General features: G+C 41.9%; 1 protein-coding gene across 2 annotated transcripts; it reads left to right on the top strand.

The window, feature by feature from the left end:
• Positions 1–1,819: 1,819 nt before the first annotated feature.
• Positions 1,820–22,637, top strand: SLC25A17 (solute carrier family 25 member 17). 2 transcript variants are annotated; one of them, XM_071551833.1, is made up of 9 exons: positions 1,820–2,087; positions 9,442–9,502; positions 9,976–10,042; positions 12,385–12,536; positions 14,791–14,907; positions 15,593–15,738; positions 17,570–17,665; positions 21,445–21,527; positions 21,990–22,637. In XM_071551833.1, exons 2-9 carry the CDS (start codon positions 9,448–9,450, stop codon positions 22,135–22,137), a joined length of 864 nt encoding a protein of 287 aa, XP_071407934.1. In that variant the 5' UTR covers positions 1,820–2,087; positions 9,442–9,447; the 3' UTR covers positions 22,138–22,637. The 2 variants fall into 2 exon arrangements, with proteins under 2 accessions (XP_071407934.1, XP_071407932.1); XM_071551831.1 differs by lacking the exon at positions 1,820–2,087 and adding an exon at positions 5,863–6,018.
• Positions 22,638–27,642: the final 5,005 nt, after the last annotated feature.

Below are 27,642 nucleotides of genomic sequence, written 5' to 3'. Positions count from 1 at the left end.
CAGCTGCCGCCAACTGCACTGTCTCTCATTGGAGAAAATTCATGCTGATGCTCAGCCACTAGTGTCTAGTTCTTATTTGGAAAAGAAAAGCACCAAGTGCCACCTGTGCTTTCTTATTTCAAAATTGTCAAAAAATTGGTCTAAAATACAGCTTATTGTTAAGAGTTTTTAAGGATAACTTAACACAACTGTGTTCTATAAGGTGATTTGCCCTCACTTTCTTGTGTGTTATCATAGAATGAGAAAAAGTTCTTGAAGAAAAACATATTTTCAGAAGCCATTTTGTAATCTGTTACATTTTTTTCTTTAGTCTCTTGTGTGAAAACTTTTCAAACCAGGAAAAAATAAGATTGTGAACTGGAACAAATTACTAGCCTTTACAGGGGAAAAAAAACACCAGAAAAATTTGCAGTTAGATACTAGACATTTATCAAATGCTTGGGGAAAAAACGATAACATCAAGGCAACAAAATTTGTGTTTGACAATTACTTAGTCTGTAAAACTGAAGGTGACTGAAGGGACATTTGGTCTAGTAAGGCAGTTGAGAAAGTACTGTAAAAGGAGATTAATAATGACAAATTCAAGGAATTTAAATGGAAAAGAATTTCAACTTCTCCAGTGTTCCTGGACTTAGATAAAGGGCTTAGGGAAAAATCTGCATCATTCCAGAGGCTCAGTCAAAATCTGTTGAGGCAAAGCACACACACATTATACTTAAGAAATGGGCTTTTTAACGTTTGTGATTACAATGCTTCTTTCTGGAATAGGCTGGCTTTGCCATGGTCTTAGTACTTAAACCTGATTTTGACAAGTTGGTGTGATCAAATTGCTCTATTTAATGAATTCAGATTGTCAACAAATGCAATCTCATTTGTTGATCTCTAGTTGCTTTTATCTGTGATGTACTTGGAGTATAATCCAGTTTATTCACCTTCTGTGAGAGATAAAGTTTTGCAACTTTTTGAAAGTAGTAATTAAATTCTGTCTTAACATGTTTGCACTCTCTAATGAATTGAATTTCTAAGCAAAAATAAAGGAGATATGCATTTCTGATTTTTTTAAAATTGTAATAGGGAGAGTAGTAGGATAGAATTAAAGTTCAGAGTTCATCCTTTACTTGCTAAGGAAAGACAGTGCAGAGATGGTAAAATTGACCTTTGAAGTCACCAGCAGTGTCCTCGTTCTTTGTCATGAATCAGAAACAAGTTGTGGGCCAGCCAAAGAAAATCCACCAAGGATAAAGTTTCTCAAGATCAATTACCTCCTTGTACAGGGATCTACAGAATTACACAAACAAGAAATTACTAAGATGCAGTTCATGTGCAGAGAATGTGTTCATACATGTAGTTGCTTAATTTGTTTGCTTTTTTCAGCCTTTCTAGTAGAATGGACAGATTTGAGGAAAAGCAGGTAGCTTGGGCCCTCTGTCCTTCCATAAACCCCACTTGTGTGGGGGATGTGTTTGCCTGGAAACCTGCTGAATTTGTGGTGTTTCTGTCAAGACCCAAGGGCATGTCTTCATGAAACTTTTTATGTAGGTAGGTTTTTAGGTAGGTTACATTTTTTCCCCTGTAGAATATAGTGGCACATCTTGTTTAACTTAATCTGTAATGTTTCCCTTGTATTTCTTGGACAGCTTCACTAGGTCTGTATGTTCCAACTTTTGCTTTTGGAATATTGCAGTTGTTGCATTATCTGTTAACACTCTGTTTTGCAATATATACAGGGCATAGCATTGTATTTAAAATATTGCTAAATACAATAATAATAGTATAGAATTACTTAGGTGCACATTTAGGATGGAAATCCAGTCTGCAGTACAAACTGACTCTTTGGTGAAAGCTTCTCTTCACGGAAGAGGGACAGAATCTCAAAGAACAGCAGTGATGGGACTTCGTGTCCTGTTTGAGGCATTTCTCCCAAAACCTCATGGACCTGATTGCACAGAGTCACTCAGCGTAGTTGCTCTTGGTTTTGTAAAACCCAAGCTGCTCTTGCTGCTTCAGTGACAGAAGAAAGCCAGTGACCTGTGTACGCCTTAATTCCAAATTGAGGTTTGAGCCTTTTGCATGTGGGGGGTTTCAAGGTGAGTTAAGAGAAGTCACCCCTGTGGGGTTTATTAAAGACATTTTTTTAGTGATGAAATGATGATCAAAGGATAATTAATTGACAACTGAATGATAATTGATGATTATGGAATTATTATTAAGCAATAATTGAATGGTAATTAAACAGTGATTTGACAGTGTTTTAAATTGGTGTTTAAACAGTAATTCAGGCTCTGGTCAAACACACTGCTTGCTGCACTTCTGATAATTAAGCTATGGCTGGATATATAAAAAAATTATGCTAGTATACAATACACTTTTAGGCTTAATGTAAGATGTCACTACCTTATTATGGATATCAGATGTTGGGTAAGGGAATCTTTCAGCCTCCAGGATTAACCTTAAGAGACATCCCTGCTCAAGGGTGAAACCATTGCCAGGCAGCCCACCCATAACAGAGAGCTCTGTGGGCTCATGGGGGCTACAGATATTTAGAGTGTGAAGTGATTGACTTGTAGTCAATCCCCCTTTTGGTGTATGTGCAGGTGTGCAGCTGTAGCAATTTCAGTTCTGTCTAGTTCCAGCTCAGGCTGTACTGGGAGCTCCTGAAAAGACATGGCCTAAACTCCTTTGTTCCTGGGTAAGATACAGCCTAGGATGATTCTTGGGGGTTGCGCTGCAGGGATGATTTCGGTCAGGCCTGCTTTTTAGTGATGTACCAAAAGTACTGAACCAAAGGACTATTCACTCAGTCAGTGGGTGCATCCATCACAGGCATCCTATGTAAAAAAAGAAATGGGACTACTGATGGTATCAGCCTGGTATAAAAGAATTGTGGCCTCCTAGGTTGCTGGTATCAGCATCTAATGTCAGCACAGGGACACTGGAGCACTGCAGGGGGAAATGAAACACGTGCCTTAGGCAGAGTAGCCCATATTCTTTACATTCCCTTCCCTCAGAGAAGATAATGAAGTTTTCCTAACAGAAGGATAAAGACAAGGAGTCGGTTAGTCACCTGATGAAGGGACGTTTTTCCAGAAGGAAGTGGCTTATCCAGCTGTGTGGTAGAAACTCCTGGGAAGTGTGTAATGTTCCAACTGCCCTGTCCTTGTTTAGGTAATGGATGGTATGGTGATTCCTACCAGAGGTGTAAGCATTAGGAGCTCTTGCAGCTCAAGGAAGAGGCAGCTGGAGAGCTGAGGTTGAAGAACTAAGAACTGCAAATATGAAGAACAAGTTATGAAGCTGTTTTTCTCTTCAGAAAGAGAACGAAAGATGATGGAGTAACAATGAAAACCAAAGAGTCCAGGAGTAACAAGATACAAGGCTAAAGAAAATACTCATTCCTATCTTTAGTTATGGGTTTTTTTCTGAAGTAGAGGTGAAACTAAGAAAACAGGAGGCATTGTTAACACAGGCAAAACCTCAAAGCTATCTGGAAACACATGAGAAGGGAAAGAAACCAACAGGATAGGAACCGATGTGGTTATCATCCCAAGTGATGTTATGAATTATTAAATGTCCAACCTAATTTTTGTCACTGTGTGCCCTGACTAACTGCTGTGAGATGTGGCTCTTCTGTCCTTTGGTCAGCTACCTGTGTCCAGAGCTGTTTCGGTAGGACTTCTTCTTCCATCCTCTGCCACCAAAGGGTGTGACAAGCTGGGAGATGCCTGTTTGTAATGGTGTGCTTCGTCTGAGCAGTCTCTCAGTGTGATGCTGGAGGAGAAGGACTTACAGACAGGGAAGAGGAGTAAACAAAATAGAATCATGGAATTGATTAGTTTGGAAAAGACCTCTGAGTCCAACCACAAACCCAGCACTGCCACATCCACCACTAAACCATGTCCTCAGGTGCCACATCCGCATGTTTTATAAATACCTCCAGGGGTAGTGACTCAACCACTTCCCTGGACAGCCTGTTCCCATCCTGGGCAACTCTTTCAGTGAAGTCATTTTTCCTAATATCCAATATAAACCTCCCCTGGTGCAACTTGAGGCTGTTTCCTCTTGTCCTGTCCCTTGTTAATTGGGAGAAGAGGCTGACCCCCACTTTGCTACAACCTCCTTTCAGGCAGTTGCATAAAGTAAACAAACTTTCGCGGAGAAAAAGGACTTCACAGTACAAATCTATGAGATTCAAAGTGAAGGCATTTTATTTCACACAGCACACGGTTTATATAGGGTTCGAGGTACATCTTATTGGCTAAAAAGGTCTCACCCCAACACCCTAGAACTTCTAATTGGTTAAAAGCCTATATCTCACAAGTCCAGTGTTTGTATTATCTCATCCCGATGTTTTGAGGTCCATGTCCGGAGATCAGGAAGGCAGTTGAGACGTTCTCATGAAAACATTTGCAACGGACAAACAGCAGGTGTGTGTCTTTGCAAGCTGAAGTATCTGCATGATTCTCACGGAGCTGAAGCAGTTTGGATTGCTCATAAATTCACTTTTTGCAAGCAATCTCACAACAGTTGTAGAGAGCAATGAAGTCTCCCCTGAGCCTCCTTTTCTCCAGGCTAAACACCCCCTGTTGAAAAAGCATCAGACTCCACTGGTCCACATGGAATAAGTAGTAAGAAATTAACATCTTGAAAAAGTGTTACTTTGAAGATACCAGACTTCAGGTAAGTAGAGGAGGGACTACAGTTAGAAAAATGAAAAATCAGAATATGAAGTTAAATATGGCTCCCTCTTTGTAATTAAATGCTTTTGTTAAATGTTTGGGAAAGTGAATCACAGAATGGGTCGAGTTGGAAGGGACCACAGTGGGTCATCTGTCCAACCTCCCTGCTCAAACAGGGGCATCCTAGAGCACATGGCACAGGTTTGTGTCCAGATGGTTCTTGAGTATCTCCAGTGAGGAGACTTTGCATTCCCTCTGCGCAACCTGTTCCAGTGTGTGGTCACCCGAACGGTGAAGTTCTTCCTCGTGTTCAGGTGGATCTTCCTGTGCATCAGTTTCTGCTCATTGCCTCTTATCCTGCTGCTCGGCATCACCGCCAGGAGCCCGGCTCCATCCTCGGCACCTCCCTGCACACACTGACAGGAGGAGCCCGGCTCCATCCTGGCACCTCCCTGCACACACTGACAGGAGCCTGGCTCCAGCCTCGGCACCTCCCTGCACACACTGACAGGAGGAGCCCCGCCCAATCCCCGGCACCTCCCTGCGCACACCGCCAGGAGCCCAGCCAGGCTCCATCCTTGGCATCTCCTGCACACACTGACAGGAGCTCGGCTCCATCCTTGGCACCTCCCTGCACACACCGCTAGGAGCCCAGCCCGGCTCTATGCTCAGCACCTCCCTGCACACACTGACAGGAGCCCAGCCCGGCTCTATCCTGGCACCTCCCTGCACACACTGACAGGAGCCCGGCTCTATGCTCGGAACCTCCCTGCACACACTGACAGGAGCCTGGCTCCATCCTTGGCACCTCCCTGCACACACTGACAGGAGCCCAGCCCGGCTCTATGCTCGGCACCTCCCTGCACACAGGCGGGCACGGGTGAAGTGTCCGTCCAGCCGCCTCTTCTCCACGCGACGCTGCTGGCGGAGGGGAAAGGCGCTATTGTAGTTTCAGATGAAGGGACAACACGGCAATTCCCGAACACCCCACTCCCGTATTTCCTTCCCTCATATCCCACGGAATTCCCCCGGGCAGCGCGGGCTCCTCCCGGAGGGGCGGGGCGGTGGCACGTGACGGGGCGGGGCGATGGCGGGGGCGTGGCCTTGGAGGGGCGGGGCCGTGACCATAACGCGGCGGGGGCGGGGCCGGAGCGGGCGCGGGGGCGGGGTCATGGCGGGGCGGGGCGGGGCGATGGCGGGCGAGGGGGTGGCGGGAGGTAGCCGGGACCGTGCCGGGGCCGTGGGGCCGCAGGGCCGAGCGGCGGAGCAGTCCCCGAGAGCCGCCGACATGTCTTCCGTCGCCTCCTACGAGAGCCTGGTGCACGCCGTGTCCGGGGCCGTGGTGAGCGAGCGGGCCGGGCGGGGGGCCGGGCCGGCCTGGCGGGGGGCGCGGGCCGCCCTCAGCCTTCGCTGCGCTGCGGCGGCACCGGCACCGGGGCCGGGCCGCGGGGCTTGGGCTGGAGCACCGCAGCCTCCTGTGGGCACAGCGGCGCTGCAGGGGCGCCCTGAGGGGCAGGGCCGCGGGAATGGGAGCCCCCCAGGGGCTGAGGGTGAGGGGCAGCGGCCCCAGAGCCCGGCACGGCATCGCCGCCCTGAGGTGAGGGTCGCGGCCCCGCTGGTGCTGGGGAGCTGCGGCGGCACAGAGGGATTCATCCACACGTAAAGCAGTGCAGTGCAGCCCCAGGAGGTTCGGGTCAGTCACTGAATTAATTTTTTTTTCATGTGACACTTGTAAATTGAAAAGTAGTGTTTCATTTCTGTAGATCTCCTAGTGTGCCCGGCCCTTGAATTTTTCTTTTCGGAACACTAGCTCTTAATGGCAAATCAGCCTTTTACTTCCAACACGTTAAGAATTGCAGTGCATGGAGGGTGTTGGGTTGGGCATGCTGATCTCTGGGTGTCGTCTGTGGGATGAAAGGCACTGAATGTTATTGAAGGAGAAACACTGAAACAGGCTACCCGGAGGGATCATGAAATCTCCCGAGATCTGGAGACATTCATACCCCACCTGGATACATAACCTGCTCGAGGTGCCCCTGCCTTGGCAGGGAGGTTGGACTGGATGATCTCCAGAGGTCCCTTCCAACCCTAACTAGCCTGTGCTGCTGTGATAAAGGCTGATTCTAAAAGGAGAAATGACCAAAGGATGTTTTGTTTTTACTATAAATAAACACAAGATTTTTGTCTGCTCTTTAGGTTGTTTCTAAGTCTGCTCGTTTAAGCATCAAAGGCAATGGGGATTTTGTTTCCACTTTCAGTAAATGGAACTATCTCAAATGTTGTCATTGTTAAAACACTACTCACTGTACTTTTGCTGGCTTCTCCAGAGGTCAGTAATACTTTCTAGCCCTCATTGTTGCTTCTTACTGTCAAATACACATTGCTGTTAATCGGGCTGTGCCCCTGGACAGTCTGTGGTGTGAACCAAACTCATAAATACAGCCATAAACACAAAGCCATGTTAAGGTGCTGAGTCAGAAGCACGTGTCAGACCACAACATGATAAATATTATCTTCTAATATCCTGAACGTGGCATACCGTCTAGGCTACCTAGCTGAACTTGAGACAAACAATAGTTTTGTGGGCAGTAAAAAAAAAATCAGTGCTTGATTTCCTGTGAACTTTAATTGAATTCCATAAGTATTCTTTAACTCCGCGTGCAGCTAAAATGTAACCTTCCTGTTGCAAAAGCTGTAGGGATGAGACTTTTACAGGAGCCTTATAGCAGTAGTCAGGCTGCTTTGTTTGACTCTCAATGTTGGCTGAAACATACTATTTAATTTTTTAATATTTTAATTTTTTTTTTGTTGTTACTGTTTTTTAGAAAGCCAAAGTGCAGGCTGTGGTTCTGCACAGCTCTTCTTGGCAGCAGGCACCTCAGGCCATTTGTTCTGGCCACCTCTTGGCTACAGCACAGTTGTTTTGTCTGCTGCTGTGATTGATCAGTGAACTGATCTGCCTGAAGAAGTAGCCCAGCAGAAAAAGTTGTTTTTCAGCCAGATTAGTTTCTTTGTCTGCATCCTCGTGTGGGTGTCCGAAAAGTTATGCTGCCAGACTGGATGAGGCAGGGGGGCAAGTACAGCTGACCAAGAGCCTGGGATTACACAAACCAGTCTGTACCTGTCCTACTGATTATTCAGCGGTAACATGATTTGACTTGGCAAACTATTGAGATTCAAGGCTGACAGCGAAGCCTCACCTTTCCAACAGTGCATGGTTATACATGTCTGCATCTGTTCCTGCAATCAGTGCGGTGACTTACTTTCCCTGCTGGTCTCAGGTGTGATTCTGCAAGGAATCTGAGCCCATCTCAAGGGGTTTTGCTGCTGCAGACAGGACTGGTCCTGCTCATCCCTCTCCTTTTCCTTCCTTCTAGATTTGAAATCCTATTGCCTTCATACGATGGTTCTGGCAGCCTCCTTGTCACGTAGTTGATTTGTTCCATTTGTAAACCCAGGAGAAAACTAACTTGGCTTTTCTGAGTTTATTTCCCTCAATTTAGCAAAAGGAGGGGAGAGGGAACAAATTGTCTTTTATTTGCGGTGATCTGTTAGGTCAGCTTAGTTATCTCACGACATTCTCTTGAACTGTAGCTTGATATGAATTTTAAGCCAGTTTGACAGTCCAACACTGGAACAGGTTTCCTGGGGAGGTGGCCCATGCCCCGAGTCTGGCAGTATTTAGGAGGCCTTTGGAAAATGCACTGAACAGTGTGCTGTAGCTTTTGGTCAGCCCTGAAGCGGCCTGGCAGCTGGGCTGGATGATCTTTGTAGGTCCCTTCCCACTGATACAGTCTATTCTGTTCCTTGTATGCACCCATTTGGCCTGTGTGTCACTAGCCCAACAATTTCCCCATTCCCATTTTCTAATTTTGATTGCAAGTGTGTGTATGTGTTGCTGCTTGCTGGTGGGTTGCACTGAGAGTAGGATCCAGGATGTGTCTCACTGTGGGAGGATGGAAGCAGGATAAACTGGAGAAGGCTGGAAACTGTAGTGACTGTGCAGTCCTGGTTTGTGCACAGGTGTGTGTAACTGCATTTTGAGGTGGCTTCAAAACTGTGGTATCGTAGCTGGCATTAGGAGGTGTATTTTGGCTCCTTGTGGCACTTTTTTTGTGCTGTCACTAAACTTCTAACTGAAATATATATTTTGTAAATTTTAATTTGGATGGGTTCATTAATGCTACTTGCTGTCCAGCTGGGTACATGGTGGGTACTGAAGGAGCAGCACAGGAGAAGGACATGGGAGAGCAGAACCACTCATTTTGGCAAGAGCCCAAACTAAATGGGTTAAAAGAACCAGGTAATTGTGGCCAAGTGTTTCCCTTCATCTGCTGCCTGGTGTTATGAAAACTGGAGAAACTTAAATCTGGTTAAGACTTCAACCTAGAGTTGCCTGAGTGAGGAAATGCCACCTGAAAAAATAATCCTGTGTTGCTGGTTGTAGAGATACATCCAAGCAGCCTACTCAGGAGCTGGAGGGTTTCCAGAGGCAAAACTCACTTAAATGGGTAGTGTAACAGAGCTCTAGAAGAGCTCAAGTCACATTGTGCACTCTGCTTTTAATGGTTTTAAGAGAAAAACCCCCCGTGATTTGTAAGTATGGGACCAAACCCCACTTCAATAGTCATTGTTGTGTATGGAGTTTATCCCCTTTTTAAACTTGCTCGGGTTTCTTGTGTGTGAAGTGAAGGCCTACAAAGAGTTTAGCAGGCACTGTGCAAGCAACTGACACACCATATAGCCAGTTTATTTTGTTTTGCAGGGCAGTATGACTGCAATGACTGTATTTTTTCCTTTGGATACAGCTAGGCTTAGACTTCAGGGTAAGTGTCCAACTCTAGTTTCTTTGTACAATGGTGTTTCTCTTGGCTTGGGCACTTGTAAGGGTGGTTGTAGGGGGATGTTTTACATGAACAGAAATCTTACCTGTCTAACACTAACACACTTTTTCCAGCTGAATGTAATTCTTCCTTTTGAAAGTATTGGGCAGCCTTTTAATTAGCTGAAAAGGCTGTGTGATCTGTGGCCAGACATGTGTTTTAAATGGTTATCTAAGAGGAAAGAGAAAAACAAAGATGTGAGATTGCACAGGATTATATTTATGTTGTTGCTTTTGGCTGCTGAGAACACTTCAAAACGCAGGGGCAGAATTGCTGCAGGAACAGGGAGCATCTATCCTTTATGAGGCAGAAGCAGCATGTGCTTCTGGGCTGTCTGCAGAATAGCAAGGATAAGGACTTAAACATAGTGGTAAAAATTGGAGTAATCTAAAAGTCTTCATTCTTCTGTTTTCCAGTTGATGAGAAGCGGAAGTCTAAGACAACACCAGCAGTCCTTATGGAAATAATAAAAGAAGAAGGCCTGTGAGTAGATACTGATTTTCTGCTTGTCTTCATGCAGACAAACTTCAAAACTAATTTGAATTTTCTTTTAAAGTGGAATAGTTAGCTCGTATCTGTGTGGACAGATTTTTGTTCTGAGTTGAAATGTCTCCATTTAAGTGTGATATGACTTGCATAATGTTATGTGTTCACCTTTAGCTAATTAGGATTAACTTTCTTGAGCACCTTATGCAATTGATCTGTTCAGTGATGTAACTGTTCCTTCATTAGAGGTAGCTGTGCCTCCTCAGAAATGCAAATGTCCCTTCACCTACCTGATCAACCAGCTCTGTCTGCCTGGATTCTTGGGTGTGTCCATTTCTCATAATCAAGATGAAACTCCTGGGCATCTAAGCCACTTTCAGGAGAATTGAGACATGTTTCCCAGTTGGAACATTTTTTTTCTGTTCCTGAGTGTGTAGAAGTAAACAACACATGACTTTCTATGCTGGTGGGATTCAAGATCTATGTAAAAGCACTTACCTTTCAGCTGGGCTGTGCTTTAATATTTGTCACAGTCTGAGCTGACCTGGCTGGGGAAAACAATTGTATGCCTGTCCTTGTCAGAAGTGTTTTCCTGAGCGAATCCGTGGAACTCGTAAGTAGAGCAGAGCTTCTGGGACATTAAAGCTGACAAAAGTTTAACTTGGCCCATAATGTTCTGCCACCTTTGAACTTGGGCAGTTGTGTGCATAAGTTCTCTGCCAGCTGGTGATCTCTCTTGTTCACATTCCTGTGTTGCTTTTGCCACATGAGGACGGCAAGTAAACGTCTATTAAAAAAAAGGGGGAAAGAAAATGTGAAAAATTAAAATTAAGAAGTTAACTGAGGTGGAGAGACTGCAAAAGTGGTCATCCTACTTTTCCTGTGAAACATTAAAATCAGTAACTCTGGCAAGAGAAGAACAATGCTTCTTCCAAAGGTATTGGGTACGCCTGGCTAAGCAGTGGTACTAATTTTAGAGATATGTGTGGAGTAACAAAAAACCCCCAAACAACAGCAAAACTGAGATGTGATGTGAGATCACAAACATGTTGTTCACATTAGCTTTAGAGTCTTGTCTTATACTTCTGTGAGACCTCTTTTCTCATCTAGTTAAACCAAATAGGTTTAGCTAATGGACTTCCTGCAGAAGTTTATCAAACAGCTTTGCTTTCTTGCTTGGGGTTCCATCTTTTTCTAGGTGATTTGAAAGGTTTTTCTCAAGGTTGCAATTCGTAATGAAAATTTAGGGTTTATTTGTGTGCAGAAGTATTTGTATGTGAATCACAGATGCTACCACTGACAAATTAAGTAATTAAAATAAACTCATGGGTTTTGTTTTAGTTTCGTGTTTTGTACTGCAAGATGTTTCATTTGAAAATCATCAGAAATTGTTCTTAATAAATCAGGCAAAACCAAACTAACACTCAGAGAACATGGTCCCCAGAGGATGTTTCTCTTTTTGTTTTCCAGCACAGAAGAGATAGGTAATATAAAAATTGTTTTAATTTAACTTGTGAATAACTGTATAATAATTTAATGTGTAATTGTAACTGTATGGTTAGCTAAGCCTGTAACTTTGGAAGCAGTCTTGATAATGTGGTGTACTCCCAGCTACATGGAGGGAGAAGCACTTGATGGATTTGAGATGAAAAACTAACATTCACATTTTAAAAGTAGTCACGTGCTGTGTTTATCAGCCTTGCATCTTTTACAGTATCCTTGGAGATCCTTATGTTCTATGTATTTTTTTTAATGAATACCTAAGAGCCTCCATAATTACTGCTGTTGAGGAGATTTATTATGCTTTTAACATGGTACCAGTTCTCTGCCTGTTCTGTGCAACTCCAGTGAAGGTGTGATTGGTATCTTTCTTTGGATGTCCTGCAGGACATGCTGGGAATGTAGGACAGCTGGAGAGGTGTTCCTGTTTTACAGGTTCATCAGGCCTGTCAGAGAAGGGAGCTTTGTTAATCAGCTGTTAGAAGTCATTCTTAAATTAAGGCAGATTCAGGTGGTACTCAGTTTTTTTTTGTTAGAAATTCCTCCCCCCTGTGTGTCTTGGGCCCCAGGTTGTATCCTTTGCAAAACTCTCTTTGGTGGAGTGTATTAATTTCAGTAACCAGTCTTCCATTTTTAAATTTTATGTGAGAACCCAGACTAGTTTTTTCCTTGCTCTGGAATTTAGTATGGTTTGTTAGCACTGATGGTAAAGACATACCTGTTTAGTACTTTATGTAGTATTCAGTATTGTATCTCTGCAATCCTCCACCAACACGTAAAATCAACCAGACCATGTGATTACTTTGCTGATCCTTACTATGACTTTTTGCTCTCCATAGGTTGGCACCATATCGAGGATGGTTCCCTGTTATCTCCAGCCTTTGCTGCTCCAATTTTGTTTATTTTTATACATTTAATAGTCTTAAAGCCCTCTGGGTCAAAGGTCAGCATTCAACCACTGGAAAGGACTTGGTTCTTGGGGTTGTTGCAGGTAATACTTAAAAATCTCCATTTTGTCAAAAATGTATTTTTGGTCTATTCTATCTGTTTTTCTTCATGAAGTCCTATGGAGGTCACACGAGTGCTCACACCTCCCACTGTGTGCAGACCTGCTTCTTTCTGATTGCCCCTTTGTATCCTCCCCACTCCTAAGGAAATGCATAAACCATTCCTGTTGGGAGTTCTGGCACAAAGCAAAATGCTGTTGTGCTCCATTACAGTATTTGTGTCTGGGGTGGTGTTTGCCACGTGTGTGAGCAGCATCACTTAGATATTGTCGACAAGTGGCAGAGAGAGGTAATAGTTGCCTTTTTTTCTGAGAGAAAGATATGTGCCAATTCTGAAATATTTTCAATTACAGTAGGTAAGAAACTTTATTGTAAGCATTTGGGTGTCAGTATTCAGACTTGTTTTTGGGTTGTCACCTGAAAGTGACAGGAAGTCCCTAGTGGGACCATATTTTCTTTTTTCATTCCATCTTTCCATCTGGATGGCGCAGTGGCTTTTTCGAAGGGCTGATAACATTGGTGACTTTTCTAGCAAATCCAATGTGAAAAATTACCACTATGAGCCCGTGTTTGCCAGTAAAGTTCCTCAGGAACAGTTGCTCATGTGACCACACAGAAACAAGCTGATTAAAAAAAAACCTGCCACAAAGGTCTGTGGGTTTTGATTTGGGTTTGGGTTTTTTTGGTGGGGAAGGGTGGGAAGTTGGGTGTTTCTTGTACTTTCAGTGTGGGCACAATGACTGGCTGAATAGTTGGTGGAAGTAGGTAAGGAAATTCTTAAGTTGGATCTATCACTGTGGCTGCAGAAACTGGGGCAGCTTGTCAGTTAGATGAGTAGCTCTCCCTCAGTGTCTGTGGTTTACAGCCTTATAATGAAATAATACCTGAAAAATTTCACTTACAGTGTTTACTAATTCTCCCTACCCATCTCTCATTCCTACTACTGGTAGCAAATGCACATCAGAAAAATAAATTGGAAAGAATTTCTTTCCTATCTGGAAAATAAAGAATTATGACTTTTCCTATAACTTAGTCTGGATGAAAAATTACAAATAGACCTGTTGCTCGTTAATGTAATCACATTGACTTTGGTTAAGAGAATTAATGTAACTTGCCTTTTCTAGTGCTTGATTTTGCTCAAAACTTCTTTTGAGAGCTGACTGTGGTTCTTATGAAGGATACAAAAGTATTCTTACATTTATATTCCACTTCTCTGAACCCTCTTAAAAGAAAAGGAACAACAGGCACTATGTAGGTATTAAATTTTCAGCTTTTTCAGATTTACCGCTCTTGATGGAGATGGAGTGTGTCCATCTCCACATGATGGAATAATTCAGTCTTTCACTCAGACTCCTACTAAAGCAACCAGTGTAGAAGCAGTTGATAATTTCTGTGATGTAGAAATATTAATAAGAAAGATCAGAAGGTTGTTTTTAAATAGTTACTTCAGACTAACTGCCTGTACCAGTTGATTGCAGAAGTAATGCCACCTAATCCTTCTCACTGTTAGTTTAGATGGGTATTTTGCAATGTATCTTTGTTGCAGCCATATCTATGCTTGTATCTTTCTCTTCCCCCGTTCTTATTTCCCATAGTCAGCTTTCAAGATTTATCACCGGGGTTTTTGTGTGCAATCTCTTGTCACATCTAAGCCTTACTTAAACTATTTGCAGAATCCTTTGTTTTCCACTTTAAGTGTACTTAATGAATCTAGAAGCTAAACACTCTCATTCTTTTGTCAGTGTTTGATCTGTTTTTATCTCTCTTTATAAAATAATCCTTCTAACCTTGATGCTCAGCATTCCTTTCTGAAAGCAGGCAGGCAGCAAGCCATCATGGAGTGAAGTAGAACATGAAAAAGTGGAGAATCCTGTGCTCTGGTGTGCAGCAAAGTAACAGGGTCACTTAAGATTCCTTTAACATGTTCATATTTGGTGTGTTTTGTTGCCTGGGGAGGTTTCTTTCAATTTTATTGTTTGTTTCAGTTTTTAATTTTGAGGAGGTGTAGCAGGAATGTCTCCCTGCTGCATGCAGCCCTAATTCATGGTGGGCTCTGGGGGGATACCTGAAGTAGCTCATTACAAATTATCATTTACTTTTCCCATATGCTGTGTTAATTTTTTTTCCTTCTTCCTACCAGAAATTTCAGTAGCATGTGAATTGTAGGAAAAGGGCATAGGAAAACATTTTAAATCTTCTGGTTCTTGCTGATTTATTTTATGCTGTGTTTTGATTTAGGTGTAGTGAATGTGCTCTTGACAACCCCTCTTTGGGTAGTGAACACACGTCTGAAGCTGCAGGGAGCAAAATTCAGAAATGAAGACATTGTACCAACCAATTACAGAGGCATAATAGGTAAGCTCCTGGTGTTGCCTTCAACCAGGGAAAAGTTCATGAAATGAAATGCATCGAGGACCTTGAAGACTTTTGTTCATATAACTGATTTCCCCCTGTAATCTCTATGCTTCCATCACTTTTCAGTCACTGAGTTTTACAGGCAACTGGACTTGATTATTTCTGATGGTAATTAAGAGTTTGCAGTGTGCACCCCTGTAACTAAAACACTTTTTGCACAGGCAGGTACATTATCATGCAGATACTTGAGCAGTACTGAGCCCAGTGAGGGGGTAGCTGGGAGTGAGTTTGGACAGACACTCTGCAAATTAAACTTCACTGACCACAATCTCTTAGTCACTTACATATTCAGGCTGCTTTCCTTTTAAAACCAACCAACCAAATAAATACTGTTGTAGTTTTGAAGAAGGTTTAGCAGACCTTAATGTTGATGCCACATTTGTTCTATAAAGAGCAGAGTGCCTGTGCTGTTGATAAGCTTTGTTTATATTAATGGTGTTGTGAGCAAGAACCTCCTTTGTCACTACTTTTCTGTTAACTTCCAGATTAAAATGGAATATAAAAGACTGGAGTGAAATTTTATACATTTTGGGTATTAGGCTTGAAGTGTGGCCTCTCTTATCTTTTACAGTAAACATTTTGTACTCAAAATTTTAATGATTTTCCCCCCCACCTTTTGTCTCAGATGCCTTTCATCAGATAATAAGGGATGAAGGAGTTTTAGCTCTGTGGAATGGTACTTTCCCCTCCTTGCTGCTGGTCTTCAACCCTGCCATACAGTTCATGTTTTATGAAGGCTTTAAACGAAAGCTGTTGAAGAAGCAGCTGCAGGTGAGTATGTTTTGGGGCCAGATGGTGAACATGCTCTGTTATAAGGCAGGTTCTTTGTTGTGTGTCAGTTGAACAAAGACAGAAATGTAGGTTTGGTTTTGGTTCTTGTATTTTGGAGGGATTTTTTGAAATAGTGTATCTGAAAAGGATCCAGCATCGTGAAATGAGATGTGAATCTTTCATGTCCCTAGGGAAGATATTCCTGTGATGAATTCCTCTACCTGTAAAAATAAAATTGCACCTCTTGTCCACATTTGTTTACATTTGTTCACAGGTCTTAATTTAAAGCAGAGATTTCAAATCTAATATATCTTTTGTAAGTAGTTCTGTACAGACTGTTTCAAAGTCTGCTTTTAACTCTTTCCGGTAAATCAAGTATTTTGAGCCTTCAAAGTATCACAGATTTGGTCTGGGCCCCGTCATTTTAATAACATTTTTTTTCTTGAAGCCCTCAGTTTTTCAATGTAATTTTTCGAAGGATAAGCACTAGAATTGAACCATACTGCAGCCATACCTTCCTGATTCTCTAAACAGAGACATAAACATTTTTTGGTCCTTGCTTTGGAGTCCTTATTCTGGTGGGTTTTTTTCACTATATCAGATGTAGCAGCTCAGCTGAAGTTATATTTCTTTTATGTTCTGGCAAACTGGAAAGCATTTGTGTTACGTTTTCAGATAATGTCGTAACGTAATATATGTTTGAGGTTTGCTGCTCTGCTGTTAATTCATGATTTTAGGATGCATTTTTCTGATTTAAAGTGTTAGGTCATACCTATATGTTACAAAGCCATCTTGTTTTTTCTGAAGACATAGTGAGATTATTTTTACATGAGATTTTGCATCGTCAGTGAACCATCATTTTTTTTACTGTCTTTAGTTACTTCTGCAGCTGTAACACTCCATTTGTGCCTGATGGATCTACCCAGTTACATTATGGACAATACATTTCTTTGAGAGATGAGCTGAGCTTCTCTCTGCACTGTTATTTGCCAATGGACATTTTTATTTTGGACAACATTTTTCTTCCTATTTGGCCTTTTCCTGATTGTCTTAAATATATCAGATTGACCTTTTTAAGATGTGCCTGCATGAGCATATTTGTGATTGCAATCAATATGTTCTGGAAATTTCAAGCATGTCTTGATATGGGCAGCCACTTATTTTCCTTGATTAATTCACACTGTTAGAATGAGATGCACTGTAATCAGTACAGGTTATAACAGTGTATTTAGTGCATCTTGGAACAGTGTGGGCTTTGGCAGCGAGGATGGGCTTCTAGGAGGTGTTCTGAACTAACAGGGGATGAGATTTTGGCCTATGTCATCAAGACTAAAATTCTGCCCCAGAGCGTAGTGGTTACGTCTCAGAATTACAGAGTGATGTTCAAGAATTCAGAATTACAGAATGATGTCCATCTTTCAACTGTCACCTTTGCACAAGCACCATGCGATTTGTTAGTTTCAATGTTGCAAAACTTGAAATGCTTATTGATTGATGGTACCTTTAAATGATACTTCCTTGTCTTTCGTCTACCCTTAGTGCTATAAATTGATCGATTTGTAGGGCCTTGTATCAACTGTGTTTTAGTAATGTAGTTACTGTGAGAAATGGAAAAGCAAACAAAAGTTACAAATAAACTTTAGTTGTGGGAAAGTAAGTTGGCTGAACTAAAACTCCTTAAAATGAGAAGATCCAGAGTTGGTGAAATCTTGATGCCAGAGATCCTAGATAATCTGGTAGGAGGTACCAGTACAGAATCCCCAAACATACATGGGTAACTGGCTGTTTTGTTACAATGTGGACATAAATATGTTCTTTATCTATTGAACAGCTCACATCTTTGGATGCTTTTGTCATTGGTGCAATAGCCAAAGCAGTTGCCACCACCCTCACTTATCCTCTGCAGACAGTACAGTCAATTCTGAGGGTAAGTAATAATTTCATTTCAGGGTAACTCTGCCTCTGACTTGTTCTGTAATGTGCAAGCCTTGTTCATATGGCTTGTTCTTATTTGAATTAATGGATCCATCACTTTGGGAGGTATTTGTGCACAGTACAGACTGGTGATTAGGATTTCTGTTTTCCTGATTGTGATCCAACTTGGTGTTACAGGCACACAGTTGTTTCAAGTAGCTGTAGGATTGCCCTTGCAATGCATCAGTAGAGTGTCCCACAGAAGCTGATGCACCCACCATGCTGCTTTTGGGTACTACAAGAATGTACATTGACTGCTTTGAACGTAAAAGGGAAATGCACCAAGTGGGAAGTTAAAACTAACTCTAAACCCAGTCTGTTTCCAGATGACCTGTGGTAATAAAAAAAGGTGTATTCATAGGCTTTGTTGTTCAGATGAGGGTCTGACTTTGTCAGGATCCACAGTGTGATTCATCAGGGGAAGGTGAGTTCCCTCATAATTAATATCTTTATCCACTTGTCTGGCTGTGTAGGCTAATTGTAGTAGTAATGGTAATACTTGCATTTATTTTTACTTGCAATTTGCATATTTGCTGGGTAATGCTGCTGCCTTCAGTATGTACTAATATTGTTGGAATATTAACACAAGAAAAAACTTTGGAGGAGGGAGAAGACCTGGCTGTGCATAATGTTGTACTTTAATTTCTGTGGGTTTAAATCTGTTTTTACAATTGCTAAATATTAATAAACATTTCCACATGAAATATGATGCTATTTTCCTAAGTAAGGAGAAGCCTTAACTTGAATCTGTGGTAAAGTCATTATGTTCTAAAACTTGTAAAAATCTTGAGAGTTACTGAATTATTGAAAACAAGCCTTCCATGGTAAGGGTATCACTTTTCAGGCTTCTCTAAGAGGGAAATTTTCTTGTTAATTGTTCATCTGGAAGAAGTAATTTTCAAGCCATTTTCAAGCAATTTTTTAATTATTTGAGTTACTCTTCTCTCTCATTAGAGTGGAATAAATGTATTTTGATTTTTCATAGCCTATCAAAAGATCCTTTGGATGCTACATTTCAAAGCAACAGGACTTGGATATATTTACTGTGTAATTTTGTCAGCAGTCGTCTTTTCTGAAGTTTTCATAATTTTTGATCAGCTGAGCTTGTTCTTTCATTCAATGTCTTATCCTGTTTTAACAGCCTGGACACTTCTCAGGAGCCAAACTAGTAACAAGACTTCTGTTACTGGAGTGACAGATACAGAAAAATATTTAAGCAAATATAGCTCTATTTGGATAAGTTGCAACATCAGTCTGTTTTTAATTTGTGATGTGCTTTCTGCTGGTGTGAAGGAGAACTGGAAGGAAAGTTGGAGTGCTCTGTTTTAGCCTGGGCATTTCACGGCAGTGCAGCTTTCGTGGGGCTACATCCATGTAAGAGCTTCGGCCCCCATTCCTTTCCATGATTGCTACAGTCTTGTGGCTTCATGTTTCATCTGTCTCCTCTTAGCTTTTTGAACAAAATTCTTCTGTCTCTTGATGACGGTGTCATTCACAAAAAAAAAGAAAAATAAATGGGGCAGCTCTGTGGCCCACTGTAACATAAAGTGGCCTATATGATTCTTCTCAGTGTGAAGTCCATCCCCTCCCTGTGATGGTGGGGAGCACAAGGGCCCCCTCTCTAATTCTGCAGGCACTCGGTGGGACTTTGGTCCCTTTGCTCTGTGAGAGAACAGCCCAGAGCCCTGAACGTGTGTGCTGAGAACAGCAGCAACGTGCACCTGTGGTGCCTGTGCTGGCCAGTTCAGACTCACTCTGCTTCGTGATGCGTTTGCTAATCCAGAGCCAGCATTGTTCTGTTTGATGAGGCTTTTGTCACTCACACTAAGTGATATCAAAGCAAAAGGGTATGAATAAGGGGTTTGTATTTTCAGGAATAGCATTCTGCATGAAGTGTACTTTATGTAGTTGTGAGGGGATCTTTGATACAATTTTAGCAGATTTGCACACAAACTAATACAAGCTCAATGTAATCCATATAAACTTACACATCATAACTTTGTCATCAAAGTAGAAGTACAGGGCTCTTCCTCTTTTTCCTTTTTTCTTTCCAACCTTTAGAAACTAACTCTTGTTTGAAAGTTAGGGTTCTTTGTAATGAAGGCTCTGCACTTTTGCTTTCAACTCTTTGGCACAGCACTCTTTTTGCATCCATGAGATGAACAGTTATCCTGTATAATCAACAGCCTTGCCATTTGGTGTGTCTTCTCTCCTTTTCAGTATGACACATATGACACTAGTTTTACTCATTATGCAGTGAAACTGTTCTTTAGCCTATGTGTCAGTAAAGAGCAAATAAACTAATTTTGCCTCTGGAGATGTAGCAGTACTGTTCATGTTCTTAGTGATCCCAGATGGAAAAGTTCTCTTTAAAGCTTCTGTCTTGGAAAATGCTAGTCCATTTGGGAAATCTTCTGCAGTAACCACTGAAGTGTTAACATCCTAGTGAAAAATTAATGTTTTTTTTCTCTCTTGATGAATCTTTGCTTGCAGTACAAAAATTGTCCAGGGGTGGAGAAAAGAGGAGAATGAAGCACCTAATCATGGTGTAGTTTGGAAGCCTATGAGTAATCTGGGCAGTGACTGTCCCTGTAACTTGGAACCTAGGTAGCAGTTTTTTGGGGGGTGTGTCCGAGTATTTGATGGTAATTCTTAACAAATGAGTTAGTTGCTGATGAGAAGATCATGGATTTTGAGCATATATTTACCTAACAAAGGGAGATTTCCACTCGCATTCTGTTGCTGCTGTTTCCATCAGAGTTGATAAGACACACAGCAAAGGGACCTGTATCATCCTGGCATTTTCTTAAAATTTCTGAACTTCCTAAGTCAGCTCACACACTTCACCTGCTGTCAGTGGTAATTTCTTACATATCTTACTAAGAAGTAGCAGTTGTTTGCGCAAGTTCTGGGAAAAACTCATCCGCTTGCAGTTGCTCAGGTTCACCTTTCTTAGCACAGAGGCTTAATGCAGGCTTCAGAGGCTATTACTGTGCTGTTATAAATACAAGTGTGCCAACTCCTGTATATTAATAATTCATAGTTACATCTTGCTGACAGTATTATCGACCTGCATCAGGTGAGAGTATCGATGAAAAGGAGTTGCTGAAGCTGCTGGTGTAACTGAGGCACAAAGCTACAGCAGCAGCTGTCGTGCCTACTGAAAAGCAGTTGAGGGATAAACAAGTGCAGTGAGTAAAAGAGAAATGTTGTTCAGGCCAGGCAGGTGGATCAAACAATTTTGGATTCTTCCACAGCTGTTCACATGTGTTTTGCTCCAAGACCATTGCTGGGCAGATAAACTTTGTGTTCAGGTATGTAATCCCAAAGTAGTAATGGTTTGCAGAGGTGTGAGGGTTTGAATCTTTGTCAAGTGAAAGCTGAGCAAGCCAGAAAGAACTTGCTTTGAATGTCATATCCTTACTAAGACTCTGCAAATTATGCTTTTGAGATCTTGAAAACCTGTTTCCCCCATAGCAACCAAAAGAGAGGAAATAGGGCCGTGTGTAACACGTTGTTAGAATCCATCTTAAAACCAAACCAAATTATTGTAGCCTGTACAGTTTTAATGCTTGCTGTGTGAGCACTGGCCTCAGTTCCACACTGATGGCCATATAACAGTGAAAATGTTTAGAGATTTAAGACAGGCTGTTGAGATTTCACGTGTGTGTTGCATTCTCTGCCAAGCACTGTGGGGAAATAGTACAATAAATTGCTCTTTCTTTGTTTCAGTTTGGACGCCACAGGTTGAACCCAGAGAACCGAACACTGGGCAGTCTTCGAAACATTCTTTACCTTCTCCAGCAGAGAGTGAGGTGAGCATTCCCATTTCTTTTCTCCTACCATGATACAGAAGACTTGAGTATTACTAATATGGTGAAAACATTGCTGAATCTGAATTTTGTTTCTTTCTGCCTCCCTTAAACTTGCCATTTCAGCCAACTTGATTTTTGTAATATGTTGCAGAATCAGTCCACAAACCCAAATTCTCCTAAATACCTCTACAGTAAGTGGCATCAAGGATACATCTGGATACCAATTCATTCCACTTCTCTTCTTGAAAAGAAGCAGGTTTCTTGCACAAAAGACCTTCAATTTCTGCAGAATTTTCTCTTTAAAATGTTGTCAAATGTAGCTGGCACTGGAGATCAAGGCTGGGTTTAAGATTCCCACAGTTGTCATTAACTTGTGGTATTAATTCTTTGTAGCGTATTGATTTACTTGTAGAAAGCTATTCACAGTTGTTTTCTTGTTTGGTTTTTCCTTCTCCTCCTTAGGCGTTTTGGATTAGTGGGACTCTACAAAGGCCTTGAAGCAAAGCTCCTGCAGACAGTCCTTACTGCTGCTCTGATGTTTCTGGTGTATGAGAAACTGACTGCTGCAACCTTCACAGTCATGGGATTAAAGCACTCACGCAAACACTGAACAAGGAACCTATGCCAAAGATTATGGGGGCTAGAAAACACATTCCATTTCTGAGACGAGGCTGGGTAACAAAGGGGCCTCATTTTCTCTACTCCTCTTTTTGGCCACCTCCATCTCCAGTATTTGGAGAAATCTGGAATATGCTCTATAGGATCTGTTGCCACAAATTCAGGGATAACCCGTTCCCTATTGTTCTGTGGACTCACTGTGTTAAGAAACAAACCAGAGACCGTATTTAAGCACTTGACATGAAATTTTAACTATTATATGATTTGGTTGAAATTCTTGGCAAGAATTAATCTCTGACTGTGCTTTCTTGTTTTCCCTCGAATCGTCCTCAACTGTTCTTGTATCTTTACCTCCTGTGTCATCAGCTGGTGGGGCTGGTTTTGTGTTCTCTTCCTTGGATGACTCAGACACACCCCCCAAAAAACTGTTATTTTCCTTGACCTGTGTTCATGTCACTTCGTATTTGGTTCATTAAAATAATTCATAAAGGATATGATTTTTGGTATAGTTTTCCTTTACCCTCAAGTATGTTTGTGGTACATGATGTGATGTTGCCCCAAATGCCTCGTGGTGAGGTCTCTGAACTGCTGAACCCTGAATGTATATTACAGGTGAGAGGGCATTCTGTCTTCTTGAATGACCAACTTTGAATCTTGAAACTTTTGAGTGCAGATACTGCCTAGATAGAAGGAACACAACCTCTTGCTTCTTCAAGCTGAGCACCTCAAGCTGCTGCCTCAAGGAAATGGACTTGCTGCACAGAAATACATGAACTTTAGTAACCCAGTTCCTTGTGGGAGTATGTGAGTTCACACATGTCCTCATGCAGAAAGGGGACACTGCCCTATGCTTCAGAAGTGCTGTGCCATCTCAAAAATGTGCTTTAATTATTTTTCCACTGGTCTTCCCACACCATAAATCATAAAGGTCGTAACTGTTGTCCCAGTTAATGTATATGTGTATGTTCTTTTTGCATAGTTTTGGTCAGTAGTCCTAGCCCATAAAATCCAAATTAATTCCTGCTGTGCCCATCATTAGTTTTGCAGTAGGATTGTTCTGGAGAACAGTTTTCTATTTGAAGTATTGAAAAATGTCATGGCAGTTTAGCAGCAAAAATGTGTGGGAAAAGACTTAAGTACTGTAGGAAATACATTATAGATTGCAAAATGGCACCTTTTCTTGGAGTCTCAATTTTAAGTTTGAAATTGGAAAGCAATTCTGCAGGTGTTGCCTTTTGAATAAGAATAAAAGCCTTTACACCAGCTGCTTTTTTTTAAGAGCACTGAGAGTATCTATACAAGAAAAATGCTCTTTGTTGAACACTGGATGATTTTCAATCCGAGTAGGATTTATATATGACAAGTAAGAATGAAAAAGCACAATGAGCTGTAATTATACTTGGTTAAAGGATGAAACTTAATGAAGGACTGGAGACCTTACCACTGGAAAAGAGTGAATTACAATTCTGAAAATGTCAATGGAAATACCTTCTGATGGAAAAGAGGTGCCCTGTGGAAAGGTAGTCTGCTGTTGTTTTGGTGTTTTAATAGAAATTTGGAGTTGGTAATATGGCTGTTGATAAGCTGCTACCTCACCTCAACATTCCTGCTGTCAGAATCCTTGAGGGGAAGCAGTGTGGTTCTTGTGCCGGTCTGGCTGGAAACTGCGTGGCTGCTGGGAGCTGTAATTCAGCACCTCTGGTGTTTCTGGTCCGTGGCATAAAGGAGCAATTCCTGCAGAAATACTTTTATTCTTTATTTCTATAAGAAGAAAGTAAATGCTTGCTAGCAATTACTAGCCAAAAATACTTGTCCACCTGCCAGTGTGGGTTCAAAGGGATAAAGAAGTATCTTGTTTTTGCAAAGTAGCTGAATGCAGAAGCCCCGTGTAGAGGAGTGCTGGCCTTGGCTGTGTCTGTGTCACTATTAAGCCTGGAATAGAAATTTTTGCACTAACCTCTCTACTTGACTCTGCTGACCAATTTTAATGAAGCAGTTTCATAAAAGGATGAAAGCAAAAGCTACTGAAGCTATGGGCATCTCCAGTCTGCTTTTAGTGTGGCATTTAAAACTTTTTTTGCTTCTGTGTTCTTCGGTATTGATTTAGATATTAGTGTGAAATAACTGAAAGGCTACTTAACCTTGTGTGACTGAGCCAGACCACCAATGGCCGAGGAATGGTTCGGTCATTCATTCAATCAGCAGGCAAGTGTTCATGTTACAGCTGGTACCTCTGCCTTACTTTTCACTGGCATAGTTTGAACAGATGGTGACATTTCTCTTAGAATGCCTAAAATTATGTCAGGCTTCAGAGGCACAGATGAGCATCTCTGAAATTAAAAAAGCATAATTTATCAAAGCAAACTATGAAAGGCTGTTTCTAATCTTGATACTGAAGCTGTAAGTCACCCTTGGCAGATAAATACTGTCCAGGAATAAAACCAAAATACAGTCATTTTTCTCTATTTTAAAATGTTTTTATGTACATGGTTATTGTCTGATGTTCTCCCTCACAAGCAAACTATAACTTCAGGGGATAGTGTAAAGACGTGATTTAGCTGATCTGGCTTTGTAGTTTGGTCATTTCACTGGGAGAAAGTAGTGGTAGAACTAATGACACAGTTCCCTGCCAAACATCACAAACCACACAAGTTTTGTACAAAAATGACTCCTGGCAGACACGGTTGTGGCAGTTGAAGCTGGAAATGGACATGGAGACACACTGTGAGGTGGTGTGGTAGCAGCAGCTCTGTGCACAAGTACCTGCACTTCTGCTGTGTAGTCAGTGTGTGACTGTGCACTCCATTCAAAAAATTGTGTCAATTCCCTTATAGAGAACGTAGAAAACAGAAAATATTTTTGTCCTCAGGTGAAAAACAGACCTCCTTATTTTTTGTAGTACTGTTTTTGAGGGAAGAGAGAAGGGAAGGATGATTACAAAGAACAACAGCAGAGAGGATCGTCCATCTTAGCCAAGTTCTGTCATGGCTAATTCTGTCCTTGGCTCAGTTTAGGAGATTTAATTTAATCCTGAGCTGTTCATTCTCTTCCCCACCCCACACTCTGAATGAAGGTAGGAAATCCCTGTGGCGTCTTAAAGATCACAAAGTAAGTGGCTTCTCAGGTATCTGTGATGTTTGGGACAAATTCTGCTCCTATTTGTATTCCAAACCATGTTTCTCGTGGTTATAGATTGTTTGCCTCCATAGTAGGGTAGTATTTAACACATTTTAACTTATTCATTAATGTTATTCACACACACACACAGATATATGAGAAATGTTATTCACTAAGCTTCAGTTAGAAGCATGACAACTGATAGAGTGTGACGTGTTCTTTTTGCCTTATATAATGTTGCTGAATTGCTGAGTGCTGCTAAATGACAGCATCTGCTGCCAGGGCTGGCTGTACTTTGCTGGAAGAGTCTCTCCAACAATTTTCCTTTTCTGGCTGCGCTGAAGAAAGACATTAAAACCTGAAAGCTGGTGCATACTCTCTGTGAGTAGAGAAGCTAGATTTACTCCAGTCTGTCCAGGAGGAATAGAGTGCACTGCAGTGCTGCACTGCAAAGCTTCTTGTCCAGATTAATCTTTCCATCACATGTCTTACTGCTCACCTGCTGAGGAAGGAAGAGGGGAGCACTGCCCCTGGGCCTTTGCTGCACTTCTGTAGTAAAGACAGGTAAATGCAGTCCTTTCAGAGGAAAAAATGTGAGCTTTCAAGACTGGGATATTCCTGCACAGTGGTCTGTTGAAAAAGGTATTCATTGCCATCAATGGAATTATTTTTCCACTGCATGTTAAAAACATTTCTCAGTTGATGAGCATGAGGCAGGAGAGCATAGGGCTATGGGAAAGAGGAGGTTGTTTGGGAGGCCTGCAGTGCTTATGCCCATTGTTGGGTTTTGTTTGTTTTTTTTTTAATCAGTATGACTTTGAAAGCAAAGAGTTAGATGAGGAAGATGGATATTAAACCAGATGTTTTTATATAATTGTTTTATCACCTAATCTAAAAGGCTGAATTCTGTGTCTGTCTGCAAAGGCCTCTTCACGGGCATTATAAACCTCTCTGTGCCACTTGTACTTGCTGTCTCTCACAACAGAAGCAGAGAGGTTTTAGGGCTCTGTCTGATGGTGTGTGGGCTGCAGAGCCCTCTTCATAACAAGTTTCATGGTATGGAGAGGGGACAGGTCCATCTCTCACACAAATAAAGCTGCACTTGACTGCGTGGTCTGCACAGGGCTCTTGATGCTGACCCAGTGTAAAACCTCACTAGTGTGTCACATCATATATAATTTATATAATATTTATAGCTCACAGGTTTTGATAGCACTGGGTAAAACAGGATAGCTTTAGAATTTGATGAACAACAGCAAAGGAGCTCATTTTGAACTGGCACTGCACCATGCAATAAACTGCCTTCTACAGGATTATTTTAACTTCTCTGTTCTTCCTTTGGTTTGTGCTTGAAAGAAATGGACTCCAGAACTTTCTGGAAAATAATAACTAAAAAGACATCCATCCACCTTTCTATTTGGCTGTCAAGATTTTTCTTTGCTGTTCGTAGCACTGTAGTGAATCTGCCAACGCAGCTGGGGGGACAGCACAGCCACTTCCAGGTAAGGGGCAGAAGCTTGAACAAAGATGGATTTATTTCTGTGTCCCCTGCAGCTGGGGAGGTACCACTGCAGTGATTGTAGCTGGAGGAGAGGCAAGAGCAGCAATTTGGTGGTGGTCCAGATCAGAAAGCCCAGCAAGACTCCCATAGCTTGCAGCGATGGAGATGTACCAGTGACAGCAAGGCCAAAATCTGTCCATGGGAGGTTCCCAGACATCCATCTCCAGCACATTATGGGATCCTGATGTAGCACTTGCACAGTGGTGCCTGCCTCATGGAGGTGCTATCACAGCACTAATGAACTAAACAGTTCATGTCATCTTCTCAGCTGTACCAGCACCGAGTCTTCATTTTAACAATCCCTGACTGAAAAATTGGATGTATATTCTTTTGGAGCTGGAATTGTCTGGATAAGTTTTTTTTTCTTGAAGAATACCCCATTACTCAGTGCTTTTTATTTGCTGTGAGCATTTTAAGAGAGTTGAAAAGGATTTAAAAGGTGCATGGTTACTGGTCACACTGGGAACAGCACCTCATAGAAGCAGATTTTAATGACAGGGAAATCCTCTTCCCAGTGTTGAATTTGTAGTTTTATCTCTAATGCCAAACACCAGATTGATAGGCATGTGCTGGGCTCAGGGATATCTGTGCAGACGGGGCCTGGGATCAAACCCCACCAGCCTTGGTGCAGTGGGATCAGCCCCAGTTTATCCATAGGAAAACACATTTTTCTGGCTTCAGCCCATGCTCAGCTCACACTGGGAGAACTGCAATAGTTAGTGCTTGTTATCCAGCTGTCGTCACAGTGCACGTTGGTCTTATTCTTAGTAACAGCTAATCTCCTCTGTACACTTACATCCAGATATGGAGCAGGAGGTT

This window comes from Pithys albifrons, chromosome 3 (assembly GCF_047495875.1).
Source record: "Pithys albifrons albifrons isolate INPA30051 chromosome 3, PitAlb_v1, whole genome shotgun sequence".
Taxonomy (NCBI): Eukaryota; Metazoa; Chordata; class Aves; order Passeriformes; family Thamnophilidae; genus Pithys; species Pithys albifrons.
This window is presented reverse-complemented; position numbering and strand designations above follow the sequence as displayed.

Coding starts and splice junctions, on each gene's coding strand:
- SLC25A17 (XM_071551831.1), top strand. CDS start 5,869: ATGGCGGGCGAGGGGGTGGCGGGAGGTAGCCGGGACCGTGCCGGGGCC. Junction 6,019..9,441: donor ACGCCGTGTCCGGGGCCGTG/GTGAGCGAGCGG, acceptor TTTGTTTTGCAG/GGCAGTATGACTGCAATGAC. Junction 10,043..12,384: donor ATAATAAAAGAAGAAGGCCT/GTGAGTAGATAC, acceptor TGCTCTCCATAG/GTTGGCACCATATCGAGGAT.